The sequence below is a fragment of the Melanotaenia boesemani genome, chromosome 20 (assembly GCF_017639745.1).
Source record: "Melanotaenia boesemani isolate fMelBoe1 chromosome 20, fMelBoe1.pri, whole genome shotgun sequence".
NCBI classification, from domain to species: Eukaryota; Metazoa; Chordata; class Actinopteri; order Atheriniformes; family Melanotaeniidae; genus Melanotaenia; species Melanotaenia boesemani.
In genome coordinates, this window is record NC_055701.1 from 21,018,986 (window position 1) to 21,036,149 (window position 17,164).

General features: G+C 37.9%; 2 protein-coding genes across 2 annotated transcripts; one reads left to right on the plus strand and one right to left on the minus strand.

Moving 5' to 3' along the window:
• Positions 1-109: 109 nt before the first annotated feature.
• On the plus strand, positions 110-4,858 carry zbtb24 (zinc finger and BTB domain containing 24). The gene is made up of 7 exons (XM_041972440.1): positions 110-190; positions 1,061-1,900; positions 2,015-2,182; positions 3,151-3,234; positions 3,316-3,399; positions 3,483-3,564; positions 3,889-4,858. Exons 2-7 carry the CDS (start codon positions 1,108-1,110, stop codon positions 4,751-4,753), a joined length of 2,076 nt encoding a protein of 691 aa, XP_041828374.1. The 5' UTR covers positions 110-190; positions 1,061-1,107; the 3' UTR covers positions 4,754-4,858.
• A 385-nt stretch (positions 4,859-5,243) lies between these two features.
• LOC121631633 (coiled-coil domain-containing protein 162-like) lies at positions 5,244-15,185 on the minus strand. The gene is given in 11 exon segments (XM_041972637.1): positions 5,244-5,366; positions 5,456-5,472; positions 5,475-5,600; positions 5,682-5,704; positions 5,706-5,862; positions 9,261-9,381; positions 10,326-10,535; positions 13,258-13,341; positions 13,648-13,782; positions 13,881-14,033; positions 15,120-15,185. Coding segments are annotated over 10 exon segments (1,122 nt in total). The 5' UTR covers positions 14,007-14,033; positions 15,120-15,185.
• Positions 15,186-17,164: the final 1,979 nt, after the last annotated feature.

Sequence of the window (17,164 nt, forward strand, 5' to 3'; positions counted from 1 at the left end):
GCTCACCAGCGTATTTGGTACGCTCATCAAGGTATTTGGCAGCGATGTAACGCCACAGTCCATTCACAGATAATCATTGTGAACGAGACGGAGCATATATATCTCCGCTTTTTGCAGATCGCCTTAATAATTTTACATCTCGCGATAAGTCACTCACGTTCACGTTCTCCGTACAGCCCAGAAAAGGAAGGTAAGGTCCTAAAAGCTCACTACTTAAATTGCACCGCGGTTTACGTCCTTTCGGTATCATAGGTCCTGTTTCAAACTGGAATCTAATTTAAAAAAATGTTTAACATATTATTTTGGTTGCGTTCTTTACTGCTTCAGCTAGCTTGTGGCCTGTGTTAAGCCAGACGTGGATGCATTGTTTTGTTTAAAAGGGCTAGCTTTCTTGCTAACCCTCAGATTGTTTATATTGCCGCAAACTGTTTAACTGCAAAAACATCTGAGACCAACGAAACATTAGCCAGTATTTTTTATAACCTTGCAGACGGTACCAAAGTGTGTTAATGTCCTAATACTGTATTGTAATGGGTGAAAGCAAAGACATTTGTATAGTTCCAAAACCACAGAGACGCTTAAGTTTGGTTTTCATTCATGAAAAGGAAAAAAAACAACATTACCTGCAAAGTGCAGTAATGAAAATGAATGGAAGTGAGAGTTCATTTAATAAATCACCATTTAATCATATCAATTGCACTTTTTTTAATCCTTTTTTTTGCGAGGTAACTCAAAACTTGTTGCAAGGAAACGGAAAAGATTTTTTTCTATTGCTTTGTCAGTTGACTATTAAAACGCAACTACTTGATTAGTCCCAGAAACAATCACTTAGTCTCATTCTTATACATTATTGTTTGTAGTTTATCAACTGGACAAACCATTTTAGTACATTTTCAAGAAAAGGCATTAAACCTGTTAACTAAGTTTCTTTAAAAGGGTCAATTTGCTACTTCTTTGTCACATATATCTGTTAAAATTGGCCAGATTGACCATACTCTTGACATGAATAAAGGGCCTCTGTACCTTAAAGTAATTCTTATCCACTGTTTTTTGTTGACAGGTTCTTCTTATTTCTTTGAATCAGATGTTGTTATCAAAGGGGAGAAGATGTCTAATAAAGACATGGCTCCAACGTCATCCCTCATGGCTCTTCATTCAGATTCACATAAGCAAAGCATCCTGAGCAAATTTGATAAGCTCAGGAAAAGAGACCTACTGTGTGACATCACTCTTGTTGTGGAAGATGTGTACTTTAAGGCACACAAAGCTTTACTGGCAGCAAGCAGCGAGTACTTCTCCCTTATGTTCACAGCAGAAGATCGGATCCATCAGAACACCTTTCAACTCCATGGCATTGCAGCAAAGATGTTCGCTGCTGTGCTGGATTTTATCTACAGCGCCCAAGTGTCTGTGGAGGAGAGCGCCACTGAGCAGCTCCTGGCCACAGCTCATCTTATGGAGGTCAGTGACCTTGTCAAAGTGCTCAGTGAACTCCATGGCTCCACAGCCAGAGGTAAAAGTGGCAGTATGAATGCAGGCAAAGCTGAGACGATAGAGCTGTTAAAACGCAAAAGAGGCCGGCCAAAGAAAATCCTAGATGTGCCTTGTGAAAACTCAGAAGACAGACAGGCTGGGGATGATGGAGAAACAGACTCCCTGTCTTCTAAAGATGATGCAGATTATAACCCCAGAATGGACCGGAGGCGTCAGAGCAAACGTAAAATAAGGCCACCTGTAAAATATAAGGGCTACAAGGTCGGTGGTGATTCAGCCGGAAGCCAAGAGCTGGGGAAGAGAGGCTGTAAGAGGAAATACCCCAATACAGAAGCGCGTTGTGAGGATTGTGGAAAAATATTCAAACACCATCTGTTTTTAAAGATTCACCAAAGAACTCACACTGGTAATTTAAGTATTAATTTCCTTTTCCACTTTTTCCATTTAAGGCTTTAAATAATAAACCAGTGTCCATCACTGATGACAAAAGATGACCAATAGGTTTTCTGTTTTCCCTCAGGTGAAAAGCCTTTTCACTGCCTGGTTTGTGGGAAGAGTTTTACCCAGAAGCACACTCTGCTGGCTCACCAGCGCATACACACTGGAGAAAAACCCTTTGTTTGCAAAGTATGCTCCAAAGCACTTTCTACCAAACACTCCCTGCAAGAGCACATGAACCTCCACGAAGGTAGGATTACATCAAATTACTGTTCCATTTATTTTCCAGCTAATCTTGGCAACTTCAAGATGAAATTTTATGGGAAATTGATTAAGGACAAGTTGCTTCAGTCATTAAGTACAGTGCAGGATGCATTTCAAGTCAGATCAAGATGTTTCGTCTAACATGAAAGTTTGGATATTTGAGATGAGATGAATTTCACATTTCTAATTTCTCTTATGTAAAATCTGAAACAAAATAGGCAAATACTTTAGAAGTGTAGCAGATAACTCTTTAATCATTTCCTAGTTTTATAGGTATTTCATGGGAAACATGTTTTATGACAAAACTATTGGAAATTGTTTAAAATAATAATAATAAAAAAAGCTTGTTGGACAAAAAGGGATTTCTTAAGTGATGTCTTATGATTTGCTTCCAAGTGGTCATGCTTTCTGAAGGTTTTTTGTTTTGCACACAGGCTGCTTTTTTTACTCATTGTCAGTCTAGTTGCTGTATCCAACCAGCTAAACTATTAATTGCTCAAGCATTAAAAAGACCCCAGCTCTATGAATGAACCAGTGTTGTGCTGAAACATGACAACTTTGACCATTTAACCAGCAACATGTCACATACACACATAATTTGTTCTAATTTCTTTAGCTATATTGTATCTATGATGAACAAAATTCCGAAGTTCACACACTTTGACAGACATAAAAAAGTATTTTTACACCAAGGTGATTCCCAAAGTCCTATTAGCCCAAAAAAATGGCATATTGATGTGCAGTGTGTGTCCTTATGAAACTGCAGCAGAGGATCAGGACCTGAGAGATGCATCTGAACCTTAAGTTGCTCCATCTACTGATCTTTGAAGCCTCAACAGTTCTGTACATCACTATAGAAAAATCTAATATAGATGATCAGATTGGGTACCTTCAGTGATCATTTATATCCTTCATACCTCCTGTTTAAATCATTTATTCTTCCTGGTTTTGCAGAAGAGAAGTCGTTTGACTGTGATAAATGTGGAAAGACTTTCACTCAGAAGAAACAACTTAAAAGTCATTACAGAGTTCATACAGGTAAGAAACAAAACCCTGCAGTTTATAGAGCAATAATAAGAAAGTTCATTTGTTATTCTCTTTCTTTTCCTTATCTTAAAGGTAAATCCTTACCTGAATGTGCTCAGTGTCATCACAAGTTTATGGATGCAGCTCAACTGAAGAAGCACCTCAGAACACACACAGGTAAAATCTGATCGCTTGTTAGTTATATTACACAGTAACTACAATAACATGAATGATAATTGGCTGTATTAATATTTTCACAGGTGAAAAGCCTTTCACTTGTGAGATTTGTGGGAAGTGTTTCACAGCTAAGAGTACACTGCAAACTCACATCAGAATTCACAGGTGAGGGCTAAAGCTTGTGTTACAGATTTAATCTTTGCCTATACTTTATATACACATTAAGCACCATCAGTAGCATTAAATCTGACAATCTGTCTCTTTTTTAACCTTTTACCAACAAATATCTGAGAGTTAAGTTATTAAATGATCCATTTGTTCACTAACTGGGTGCTAACCTGCTGTTAATTAGTGAGCGGACAGTGCACAGTGGTTACTGTAAGGGTTTCTAAGCAGTGCTTTCGCACAAGTACATGTGTCATAATACATTATAGACATAAAATTATTAATAATTTATTTATTTTGTGATTTTTTTTTTCTTTTTTGCAGAGGTGAGAAGCCATATAACTGCAACATCTGCAACAAGTCGTTCTCAGACCCCAGTGCGAGACGACGACATATAGCCTCCCACTCAGGGAAGAAGCCCTTCACTTGCTCCGTCTGCAGCCTTTCATTCACACGTCTGGACAATCTGAAAACACACACCAAATCCCACAGTAAGGAGAGAACTGCCTCATCAGATGCATTGGCAGCTGGCCCCTCGGCAGCACCACCGCGTAACACCCTACAGCTGCAGCAGTACCAGCCCCCCCTCAGCTCTGAGCAGGAGATCCAGTTGGTGGTGACGGGTGGGAACAACATCAATTTCGTACAGAGTCAGGACCAGGAGATCAACCTTATCCCTACAGAGGGGGAGATGGCTCAATCAGCCCACTCTAGACTCACGTTCCTCGCCCAGCCATCCGAACATGTGCAGAACGTGGCCCTGGTCACTCAGGGGGATGTGGTGGCGCAGACTCCTCAGATTCACGCTGTTAGTATGCTGGAGAATCAGATGACACACCAGCCCGAGCAGATGCACATTATCACACTGAGCAAAGAAGCAATGGAGCACCTACAGGCTCACCACGGTCCTCCACATTCACTTCAGGTAGTACAGCGTCCCTTCCAACAGCTGCAGGTGACGCACCATCCGCTACAGCAGCTGGCTGTGGCTCAGGAGAGCCCGCAGGGGCAGGTGAGCAGGGAGCAAAACAACCAGGCCATTCACATCAGCAGCCACAGCAGCCAGCCCATCGCCATCAGCCAGACCAGTGAGCAGATCTCCAGCCACCACATCCAGGGACAGACATTTCAGATCCAGGCTGGAAACGTCTCCTACCTTTACACCACTGGGCTGCCACAGGAGAGCTGAGGTTGGGATGGACACTCAGGACATAAATCTGAATGTGCTGAAGCCAAGCTAATGAAACTGCTGCTGTACACTGCAAATATGAATGAATAAATATATCAAAACTTAGTGCAAAAAGTAAGGATTTTTTTCCCTTTTAATAATAATTGGTGTTTGTGTTATACATAGCTGGAAAGCCTGATTAGTCATCTTTACAACAAGGTATAACTTGTAAGGATGGTGCTTCTGTGGGATGATGGTGGCTCCTCCTCATGGTGGTCACCAGCCTGGTCACATTATGCTGTGTGATGGGATTCCACTGGTCTCATACAGCACACCCAAGCTGATCATACACGTTCAGTTGGGTTGAGGACTCCGATGTCAGCGTGCTGCTGAAAAATGTCTCATATGCTTTGCTGAAAGAACGGCGGACAGGGGACTCTGAATCTCGCTAATAAAACTAAAGTCAATAACACCACAAACTGCTTCCAAATAAAGTGCATTTCACTCAAAGTTAGTTACGTACACATAGGGTTACATTCATGGACTTCTTCCCATAGTCCACAGAAAGATACTCAGTACCTCCACCAAAGCTGTGAAAAACCAGGAAACCCTTAAGACTGATGCACTGCGCAGTCTAAAAACGGATGGAAACTATTTTATTTGTGTCAGTTCAGTTTATTTATTGTAGACAAATATAATAACCTCTGCTCTCAATTTATCCACCAGTTTGTGAATCCTACAACCAGGTCAATGACCTCTTTACCGATGGTGTCGTGGCCACATTTGCAGTTGTTGGCAGCATCCTCCTTGCCTGTGATTAACTGTTCAGGGTGGAACACCTGGCAGTATGTTCCACTGCAAACCTCATCTCAAAAAACGGATTCATTATGTTAGCAGATACTCAATTCATAATCAAAATGAAAACTTTATCCAGAAGAATTTGTGTTACCAATGACAGTGGGCTCCAAATCCACCAGCTCCAGTCTCACAATAGAAGGTGTCACAAGAATTATCTCCTCCTCCAATGATCCTGTCAGAAGGCATCTCTCCATCCGGCTGGATCCCATGTTCCAGGCAGGAAAGCTCCCAGCAGGCATTGCCAATCTGGACACCAGCCTGACCAACATGCACTAAATGAAAAAAATGCTCCATTGTGAACAACTAAGGCATGACTACAGTTACCCAATCAGCCAGTACTAGTAGGTGGTGGTTTGAGCTATTTTAACCCACATAATCGCAGTTAAACAAAAATATAATATAGAATTACTTGCAAGCAATGAGAGTGGTCGTCCCGACTCTCGTGAAGTCGAGAGAGACTCTGGGGAGGCTAGAGGAAAAACAATAGTTATACATTTCTGTAGAAAGAATCCTCCTTCCTGAAGACCTTGGGTGGACACACAACTCCAAGAGCTGGCGTCAAAACAACCTCACATAGTTGTGTCTCCACCAGAACCAGTCTGACTAAGGGTCTGAGGAAGGACCAGATAAAGGTCATCTTACCCTTTTAGTGAACTTTTAACAGAGCATGTATATGAAGAGAATAAACCTTAAAAGTAGATAAAAGCATGATGAGTAAAAATGTACAATGTAAAAAAAGTGTAATATAGTAACAATCAGTGTAAATACAATTTATAAATGAATATAGTAAAGGAAGTAATTATAGGTATGATTATAATATATATAGAGCATAAGTAAAATTTCTTCCACACCGTCTCACACTGAAAAATTACGTTTCTTCCCTCGTTTCCCCTCCTGAGCCATCATGGAAATGATATGAATATTTATTATAGGCGTTTACCTGGCCTTTTATGGCCACCTTGAGGGCGTGGCAAGGTGCTCCCACAAGTGCGCCAGCTTTAGAGTTGATTCTGATTTATAAACAGAAACAGGCGTGGGACGGGACATGCATGCACATGCTTTTATATATTTGAAGGTTTTTGTATGTTGCATTTAATTTTTTTCTCTACGTACTCCACCTACGGTCTGCTGTGCTATGCACAGTTTGATAAATGAGGCCCCAGGTCGTGTCTCCAGCGATAAAGCTCCTCACCTAGTGCCTTGGAGCCGCTACTCAGGATGTGCTTGAGTTTGCCTGGTTTAGAACAAATAGGGGGCACTGCTGTGTGGGTCTGGTTGTACAGATTTATTTACAAACTTTTTGTCAACACCCGAACACAAAGGAATTCTGGGCCCAGGTTGAAAAACCCCTGATGCAAATGTTTTCCCTAAAATACTGTAAACATAATAGATTTTTAAAAAAGTCTTGTTGAATAAAAATGAGCAAAACCTTCTCAGAGATTTGTGTCTTTATCAATGGATATAGAAGAAATTATAACCATTTTCCACAGAGCTGTACAAAATAAATAAAAACATGTAAATGAAAAGGCAAGGCAAATTTATTTGTATAGCACATTACATGACAAGACAATTCAAAGTGCTTTACATAAAACATTTCACCAGGATGCAGAAAGCAATACAAGTGCATTAAAAAAAAAGATTAAAAGAAATGCAATTAATGAAATAAAAACAGAACGAAGATGCTAAAATAAAATGCATAAAATGCAAGAAAGATAAAATGCAAGAAATTAAATTCCAGTGTGGGGAAAGACAATATTAAAACATGATTCCAGCTTAAAAGAACCAGATACATTTTGACTTCTAAATAAAAACTACTGAAATGCAGTAGAGAACAGGTGGGTATTTAACCTGGATTTAAATAAACTAATGGTTTCAGCTGATCTGAGGCTTTCTGGGAGTTTGTTTCTGAAATTTGTAGCATAGAAGCTGAATGCAGCTTCTCTTTTTAACAGTAAATTGGTCTTGCATAGAAAAACAGAGGTATGTGCAGCTTGTACATCCTCAGCACTGGGACATTGAACATGAAGGCAACGTAAACAGAAAATTTATAAAATCAGTCCATTCTGAGATTAGCTGATATGTCTGCTTTCTTTAGTTTTCTTTTTTTTTTTTTGTGTGTGTGTGTGTGTGTGTGTGTGTGTGTTTCAGCATGGATCTGCCAGGATAGAACAGACAGCACTCTGCTGATTTGCATTAAATGGCAGCATAAATGTTTTTTTTTTTTTTTTTTTTTTTGCCCCTCACTTCAAGAGTAATGAATGAACTGTTTGTGTTTAATTCATTTTGTTTGTTTAGATTTGTTTTGGGCCGATCAAGGCCCAGACTGAGATTTTCCATGTTCCACTTCTGGCTCTCAGGCTATATTTTGCTCATGTTGGGGATTAATCCATTGTGTTATACAAATATAACACTGAAGAGTTGTGTGTTGATTGTGTGATGAACGGTGTGTAATTTTCTCATACAAAATTTGCTTATTTTCATGAGGAATCTTGATATCCAGGCCCCCTGCATAAATGCGCTAAATGGAAGGACAGGGCTAAAAGGTAGTGGCCAGAGATGAAATAGGATCTAGCATCAAACTTTCAGTCAGTCATTTGTTTAAAAGTCAGAATGAAAATTAACTTAATTCCCATAAATTATCCCTTTTGTAAAAATTGTTTGTTGTTGTGTTGTGAGTTCATGGTTTCAGTTATTTGTCTCAAATGTTCTTCAATAAACTACATGGTTTATTTTGTAAATAATGTCCCAATTTTGATTAAAACAGGCAGTACACCAGGACATGATTAAGGGAAACTAATCTAACTGCGTTAAAGGCTGAGTAAGCTACTATTTTAGAGCTTTTAATAATTATATGGCATGATAGGCATGAATGGCAGAATGACACAATTTAAAAACATCATTTTATAGAAGATATTAATAACTAAATGGAAACAACTGCAGAAAAATGGAAAAACTTGCTGTAAGGATGTTTTGTCAGCTACTGTTTCAAAAGTCAAGATTTAACTCTGAACCTCAGATTAACAGCTTGACCTACAGAAACAGCAGGAGAATTGGAACCTGTCACTACTCACTGCTTTCGCTCTCTCTGTCGCTGTGTTTGGAGGACTCCTGCCTGTTTCTGCTCTCTGGTGTCTTGGCTTTGTAGCGAAGTCCTGAAGAGTTGTGTAGTTTGTGAAGCTGCCAAGCTGCAGGGCCGACTGCTGCTGCTGCCTATGGGTCCTGTGTAGGCCTGAGACAGAAATAGAACAAAACTGAGCTTTACCGTGGAGAGGAAAAAGAAAGAAAGAAAAAAAAGAAGAAATACAATCTATAATGGAACTGAAAATGTCATCACAAAAAGATATGAGTATTTGGATAATGTGTTGACTTTAATTTCACTTTTGAACCGCATGAGTAGCTTGTAGGTTTTTTTTTTCTTTGCACTGAGATGAAGGTAAGATTGCAGGGTGTGTGATGAACCTCCTGAGAGACTTCTTGTGCTCAATCTGCTGGCTGATAGCGTGTGATAAGTCCTGCTTACACCTGTGATGCAACAATACAAAGAGAAGGAGGATTGAAATGCCAACAAAATTAGAAACAAAGGAAAAAAAATCAAACAGAAACACTGTCTGGGATCCAGAGATGCTCTGTTATATTGTCTTGTTTCTGCTGATGTCCACATGGCTTTCACCTGTTGTCGAGGGGCCTCTAGAGAAAGCTGCTTCCATGTCGTTCACCTGGTTCTGCAGTTTACTGACTTGCTGAAAGGCCTCTTGTTTGAGGCTACGCTGCTGTTGTAGATGGTTCCTTAACTGAGAACAGAAACATCAACATGCTGTACTGTTCTGTTGTCAGTGGTGTCAGTTGGTCGGGTAATTCACCATCTAAAATATTTCAACAGACTGCCATCACAAGTTTTTGTGAAGCTATTCAAGATCCCCAAGGTCTAAATCTTCCCTCACTGTTCCTTTACTGCCACCGTGAGGCTGACTGTTGTTCACATCCACAACACCGGTCTGCTGATTTGATTAATGCTATGTGCAATGACAGAGTTCTTCTAAAACTTGATTTTTCTAGGTCAGGAATGTGTTAAAGTACCACAGTCTCATAAAAAACATTGTCCTAGAACATCCGTCTACTGTCTGTGTCTGATGTCAGTGCTAAATCACATCCAGCTTTTAATCTATATGAGACCACAAATTATAAAATGCACCGTGCTGCAGTGAAAAGGACTTCAGCCTAACAACTTAAACAATTAAAAGAATTTCTAAGGTAATATCTCAAATGAGAAATTGATTTCTTTTTTGCCTGCAAACAGTATACCAGTGCTGGCCTTAAATTTATTACAGGTTTAAGTCTCCTCCCCTGGCTTCACTTTTAGATCTATAGGCAAAACAAAGTATGCATTTCATGCAGTGCTAAAGAAAGACGAATACATAATTCAAGTGTTAATTATGCATTGATGAATAAAATATAATTTGGATGTTTCTTATATGGCTTATATGTAATTTACAGTTGTGATTGATAAAAAATGACAAAAGTTCATGCATTAAATAATGAATGTCAAACATTTAAGTACCATCATGCAATGGGAGTTTCTTCATTTTCTTGGCTTTTCTATTCTTGTCAGCTCATTAAATATAGAATTTTGAGTTACATGGTTTACAATTTAAATACGTTCATTTGGATTCTCCCATTATTGATGAATCTTACACTTCCTTGCACAACGTAATGAAGTTTATATGCAGATACAGACCTGCAGGATCTCTTTAGCACTATGTTGCCTCTGTAACCGGTTCATCCTGCTGCCATTGTCCAGCTGCTTGCTGAGCTCTCTAAGCTGTCTGTCTCTTTCTTCCATGTCAGCTCTCATCTGTCCAAGACTTTGCAATCGACGTGTTTCCAGCTCCTCTCTGCTGCGGGCCTCCTGTGCAGACTGCTGCCTGGCCTCATGAAGCTCTGATGTCTGTGAACAGATATGAAGTGAAAACAGGTTGTGTTTGCCCCAGACACACTTTTTTCTCTTCCAGCTTTCAGCATCCTGAAAATTTAAACCATCACTGCTCAGTTCACTGCAGAGCCCTACATAAATCATTATGCCTGGGGTGCAAATGTGGTCGACTGGATGTTTTCTTGCTCACCCTTCGGAGTTGGCAAACATGTGGAAAGAGACGTGTAAAAAGGCCATTCCTCATACTAACAAGCAGAAATCAATTTGACAGCTCTATAAAAAGGACAGGATCTTATAAATTAAGTCAGAATTATAATGAATTTGGTCAAATAAGTCTCTTCAAAGCATTTCCAATTGCATTTATAAGTGGCTGAAGGTTGCAAACACATTTGTTTTATTATTCCCTCATATGAAAAATTCATTCTTGTCCAGAGCCGGCCCAAGGCATAAGCAAACGAAACGACCGCTTGGGGTCCTATGCCACCAGGAGTTGGTCATGATATCTAGACTTTTTAAAGAAATAGAAATATTTAATTAGAAAATTTTAAGAAAAATTGCAATACACAAAAAAACCTCAATTTTAATCATGGTTGCCAAATCATGCTGGTTTAATGGATTCCTGTTGCAGGTTGCTGCCTCTGTCTTATGGTGCATGTAGTTTTATGCATGACAAAGCCCTCTAGAAACTCTGAGATTAAGAAGTCCAGGAAAAATTATTGATGGTTTCAAGCTGTTTCGTAGTGGAAGATTGGATGTTTTGCACTAATTGAGCAACTTAACTTGTAAATTTAAATGTCCTGTCTGTTGATGTTTTCTGTTACTTTGAAAGACATCTTCAGTATGCCTCACTCATACATCACTCTAAATATTAAAAAGTTTACATTAATACCAAATTATCTGAATTTGTAAAAAAATTAGTTAAAAATCATACTGCTATGACGTAGGCCAACTACAAATAATGCAAATGAATGGGTGTATGACATTTACAGTGTATGTCAAGCACCCCCACAAGTTTACCCATGTTACTGTGGTGGTCCGGGGTCCCCCAAATCAAATTCTGCTTAGAGCCCCTCAGAGGCTCAGTCCAGTCCTGTTCTTGTCTTAGAAAAGGCCATAAATTTGAAATTATTTTACATTTGCAAAAAACAAGCATGTCTATATTAAAAACCCGAGGTTGTGGATAAAAGTTATGAAAAACATAAAGTATACACATTAGGATGAATATTTCTAGGGATATTCACTAAATAATCACCTTAAAATTGCAAACACACACATAGATGCCCCATATAAGTACATCTCTAAATGTGCCACCTAAAAAGACAGAATATCGACAAATTATGTGCTCTGTAAAACATAGAGATATGACCAGAGTTATATCAATCCATTGTTATAACTCTGATATCTGTTTTAATGTCTTTAAAATCAGAGTTAAAAACATTTCTATTTGCTCCCTTTATCAAAAGAACTACTGATTCCTCACAATGGAACTCCATTTCTTGCATTTTAGCCATTTTATTTGAGCTTTTTTCCTTTTTGTTTTTATTTAATTTATTTTAAAGTTTGTTTTTAATGCACTTGTCATTGCTTCCTGAACAGCACTTTTAATTGTCTTGTACATGAAATGTGTTATATGAATAAACTTGCCTTGACTTGCTATTGACATTTAATATGAATATAAATAATTCAATGCCCAATTCAATTAAAAGTATTTTGTGAATATAATAAAGTACAATAATTTTTACCTAACTTCTGGCATCAAACAACTAAAGTATCTCACATAAAATAGAAATGTGGTAACTGAAGAGGGGAGATTGCATAGCTGATGAAAAAGTTATTAAAGTCATAAAATATCCAAAATCTTTTCATGTAAAAGCCAAGATATTATAGCCTTCAATAATAATCTATCTGAGAGAGGAACCGTTATTGGATGCTTACATTAAATGTTCTGCAGCTGGATTTCTTTATCAAGAGCACATCTGTGTTCAAATATTATCTGATTTGGTCACACAGGCATTTAAACATATAAATCATTGTTTTTTTGTTTTTTAGTTATTAAATATAACCGCTTTAAAGGTTAGTACACTGAGCACAGATAACATACCTGTGATTTCCACAAAGAATCATCCATAGCAAATGCAGTTCACTTAATGATGGGAAACCATCTCCAACCAACATGTTGATTGGGTGGTTTCTTAAAAACAACGTAGGATTCCTGTCACCAATGTTCCAATAAATATATCTGAAATATTTTACATCAGTGGAGACATTTCCACATTGGTACAGCTTATGCATTTATAGGGGCTTCTTTAGGTGTATTTTTGTCTAACTAAAAGTATTCAGGCTCAAAATATTACTGGGAGGGGATTATTTTAACTAGCAATATGTCTGTTCTCCAAAGTACATATAGAGGCAAAAACATTGTAACCATATTATCATTATATATCATATATGAGTTATTGAGGTATTATTGTTTATAAGAAACATTTCTCCACAATGAAATTAAAAACTACAACAACACAACATATGGTTGACTTAATGAAAGTATTGTTGTTGATTGTACCTGCATGCCATATGTTAAAACTGGAGTTATTTCACTCTTGTGTAATTTACCTCCATCTTTATCAAACTGTGTGAGTTGATTGGCAGTGTGCAACTCTTTAGGTTTGTTTCTCTAAAGTTTATGTATATGTTGGCAGATGTTTAGACAGCTGGCAGATGTGAATATGACTGCAGGTACCTTCTGTCTGAGCATCTTCTTGCTGCTGCTGCTGCATTCAGCCTGACAGCAGGTCAGCATCTGCAGGGCGACGTCCAGTTCCTGCTGCAGGAAAAACACTTTCTCCTTAGATATAATCTTCACTGTGAGAGCATCAGTGCGGCAAGTGATCTCCCTTTGGACACCGATTTAAAAAAAAAAAGTAATTACCAGGATTATAATCTCTGTTTTATATCTTAACTCTTATATTTCATAAGGAGTGAAAAAATGTTGCCAATAAGCTACTTGGTTTGATCTCCTACTTTCAAATAAACAAACAATTAAAAAGAAACTGCAACTGTTTCTGTTTCCTTCTTGAATGATATTAATCTTGTTTCTGAATCCTGAATTTGTGTCTATTCTGCTGCTGACCTGCTGAGTTTGGATCAGCTGTTTATGAAGTTTCTCCTGTTCGGCCACCCTCCTCCAGCGGCTCAGAGCCTTCAGTTTACAGAGCAGAGATGTCAGCCGACTGTTCTCCAGGTTCAGCTCGTGAATTTCTTCCTTCTGACCAACAAGGAAAGATTCATGTACTGAAAAATAATATATAACTGACTAATATATACATAAACTTCATATATAACACAAAGATACATTTGTTATACCTTCAGCTGTGTAAGCACAAGTCCATAATTGTCTCTGGTGCAGCCATACTTCTTCTTGAGCTTGATAATTCTGTCCACACCCTCCCCCCTTATTCTGTTCACCACCACACTCACATCCTGCTTCATCTGCTGGTGATTTTCATTAAGTCTGGCCTGAGACACAAGCAGGTGATGAGTTATACACAAGTTTTTAATGACTGAAACTAAATAAGATGTTGTGTCTCTCTGCTGGATCATCTCTGTAGCACAAAAATAAAATGACTTAACTTTGGATGACATGACGCTGTAAACAAAGCTATGATTCAAAGATAATGTGTCTGCTAAGACTGTGCATCTGCAGATGGAAGTAGGAGGAGTTAAATGAACTAAATCATATGACAGAAGCCTGAAGCGGATGTGACAAAAAAAAAACTATTCTTTGATTCATTGATTGATTATTTTAATCTTTTCATGATTGTCTTGTATGTTCCCTGAAATGATCATCTGGAGCAGATGGAAGAATATGTTCCCTTAGTTTAATTTGTTCAAGTGTTTCAAGCGTTTCTGCAGAACTCAGCTCAGCCATAACAGGTTAATGAGCACCACATAATCCATGTTTCAAACTGACTAAATAGAAGGTAATGAAAGATTTCTGTCTCCTTTATTTTGGCTGGAAATTAATTCTAATCAGCACTCAAATAGATAAATAAAAATGAAAATACAGAATTTAATGACAGAAGACATGTTTAAGTATAATTTCAAAACTTAAAAAACTTTACTCTGTGTATGATAAACATGGTGTTTTTGAAGAAGATGGATGAGCGCATGCTCTTTTTTTTTTTTTTTACAGACCATTAAAAACACATGTGTTAATTCTTTATTTTAAACTTTTTACACCATTTTTTTAAAAAACTAATTTTAAAACCTTTTTATATCAAGGAAAATGCTTTAAACAGGACTTATTTTTGTCATATTTTAAACATGGCTGCAGGAGTGCATTTCAGCCTCTTGTGGCCAAAATGAGTATTACAAAAACAAATGTTCAATTACCTGGTAAAACATCTATCACAGGTTAAAATAAACAGTAACTAAAAACATTGTCTTGATTTGCTTTTTAATATTTCAACAGTTTCTACCAGATTTAGAAAATGGATCACTTGAATCATGTTTATATAACACACTTTCTGTTCATCCACATTTTTAAGATGTGCATTTATGATCTTTAGGTGGATACGAGGTAAACATGATCAAATGTTTCACCTTGAGTTGAATGCAGGTAGAGAAAAGGTGTCGGACCAAAGGTTCATAGCTTTCTTTAATTTTAAGGCTGAGTTGCTCCTCTTAAGTCCTCTTCTCTTCTTCCAGCTGCATGACTCGGGCCTGTAAGCCTGAGATCTCCAGTATCATCTCATTGCAGATTTCTGCCACCTGTTGAATAACAAAGCAGCATCAAAATTGTTTATGTTGATGGGGTCCTCCTCTCTTTGTTATTGTCTTAAAGTGCCCCTGATACAAACAGGAATTGGGTTAAATGTCAAATTTTCAAGGTATCTTGATATCAAGTGTTAGACCAAGAATCAAAGCAACAGACTTTTGTTGTTCTTGCCATATTTGTTTCTGACTTAACTGAAACTGATACTTTCGGTTTCAGCAACACATACACAAAACTCATCACAAAGTAGGAATACTCCTGGTGTTAGTCTGGTGTAATGTGGTAGCTAAATAATTCATTATTGCACCTACCTCTTTATGAGGAACCTTTCTCTGAGTGTCTTTGAGACTTTTCAAATCCTGCAGTAAAATCACCACGTCAATGATGACAGGCTGGATTTATGAAATATTCAGCTGTTGACTGAATTATTCATGTGCTTTGCCATATATTACATTTTTTCTTATAAAGCATATCATTTTAGATAAAAGGCTTTTTTTTAATCTGTCGGTGGAATATTTTGTTTTGATTCTTGGATGAGGTGATGTTCCTCATGTGTACCTGTTCTGTCTGGTACAGAAGCTCAGTCTCCTGCTGCAGGATCTGTTCATAAAACTGAGAGTAAAGCTGAAAAGTGCAACGCTCTCGCTCCATCACAGAACCGGCCAGGTGAGTGAGATACAACTGCAGATGATCCTCAGACACTTTCAGCTGAAATACAAAACACTCCATTACTCACCATGTTACACAGCATTCATATAATGGCATGTAAAACAAAAGCCCCCATCCCTTCCATTATCTTGTCTATACATCATCCATGATACTTCTCAACTGTGTTCTTCCCATCTGGTTTGTGCCCCATTTTCAAGTCTTACTTGAAGACTGTGGCACCTCGAACACCTGCCCCAAATCACCATTTATGAAGCTGTAGCTTCATAAATGGTGGAAACACCCACAAAGCCAGACTTTCTACTCCAAAAATGAAAGTAAGCTAACGAGCCCTGACTGGCTGTTCTTTGCATGTGCAAATAGCTTCAGTAACAAACTGTTTATCAATCTGTCAGTTTGTGTCTAATAAAAAACAGTTGTACACAGTGCTTATCAATTTTACTAGAGAACAAATTTGCCGAGTTTGATGAGCAAAATACGGTGGAATATGCTGTCATTAGCTTGCAATACTACTTTTATAACTTGCAGCTAGAGCATGGTCAGCTCAGACATGAAGTAATTCCTGACTTTCAACTTCTGAGAGAAGTTAAACATAGCTTATATGATAGGTTGGTTTATTTTTCAGCCCTGGGAGCTTTGCTTGGTCACTTAAAGCCACATTTCAGAAACAGAAGGGGAGACAGTGAATATGTTACATTCATCTAATACTGAAATGGTCATACAAATTTTTTGGTGTCTGCCTTGAAACTGTGGATACTCTGGCTATAACTTAATCTTTCAATCAAAATCAGCTCTATTGGCCATATGACCTTTATATTTGATGTTCATCCCTGCAGCACAAATCAGAAATTCTCCAAAAGAGCTTTAACATCTGTACAGCCAACAGCTTTGCTTAAACCGACTCAGATGAGGAAAATCTTCAATCCCTATAAAAAAAAAAAAACCTGACTGCTTAGGAGAAGCATGTAGCTGTGAGGAGGTAATTGCAGTTTTCTCTGTATGTTTCCCCTGATGGTTTCTATAAAGATGATACTCAGTTTCTGAGGATCTCCCTGTATATAAAAACTTAATCAAATGGTAGCCCCAGAAATGTCCATTCTGGATTTTTCTAAGGGCTTTTTTTTTTAAAAACCTTTCTTTAACTTTCCTAAAGATACAGAAAGATTTAGTTCTCCATAAGTTCACCACTATCATTAAAACGATCAAT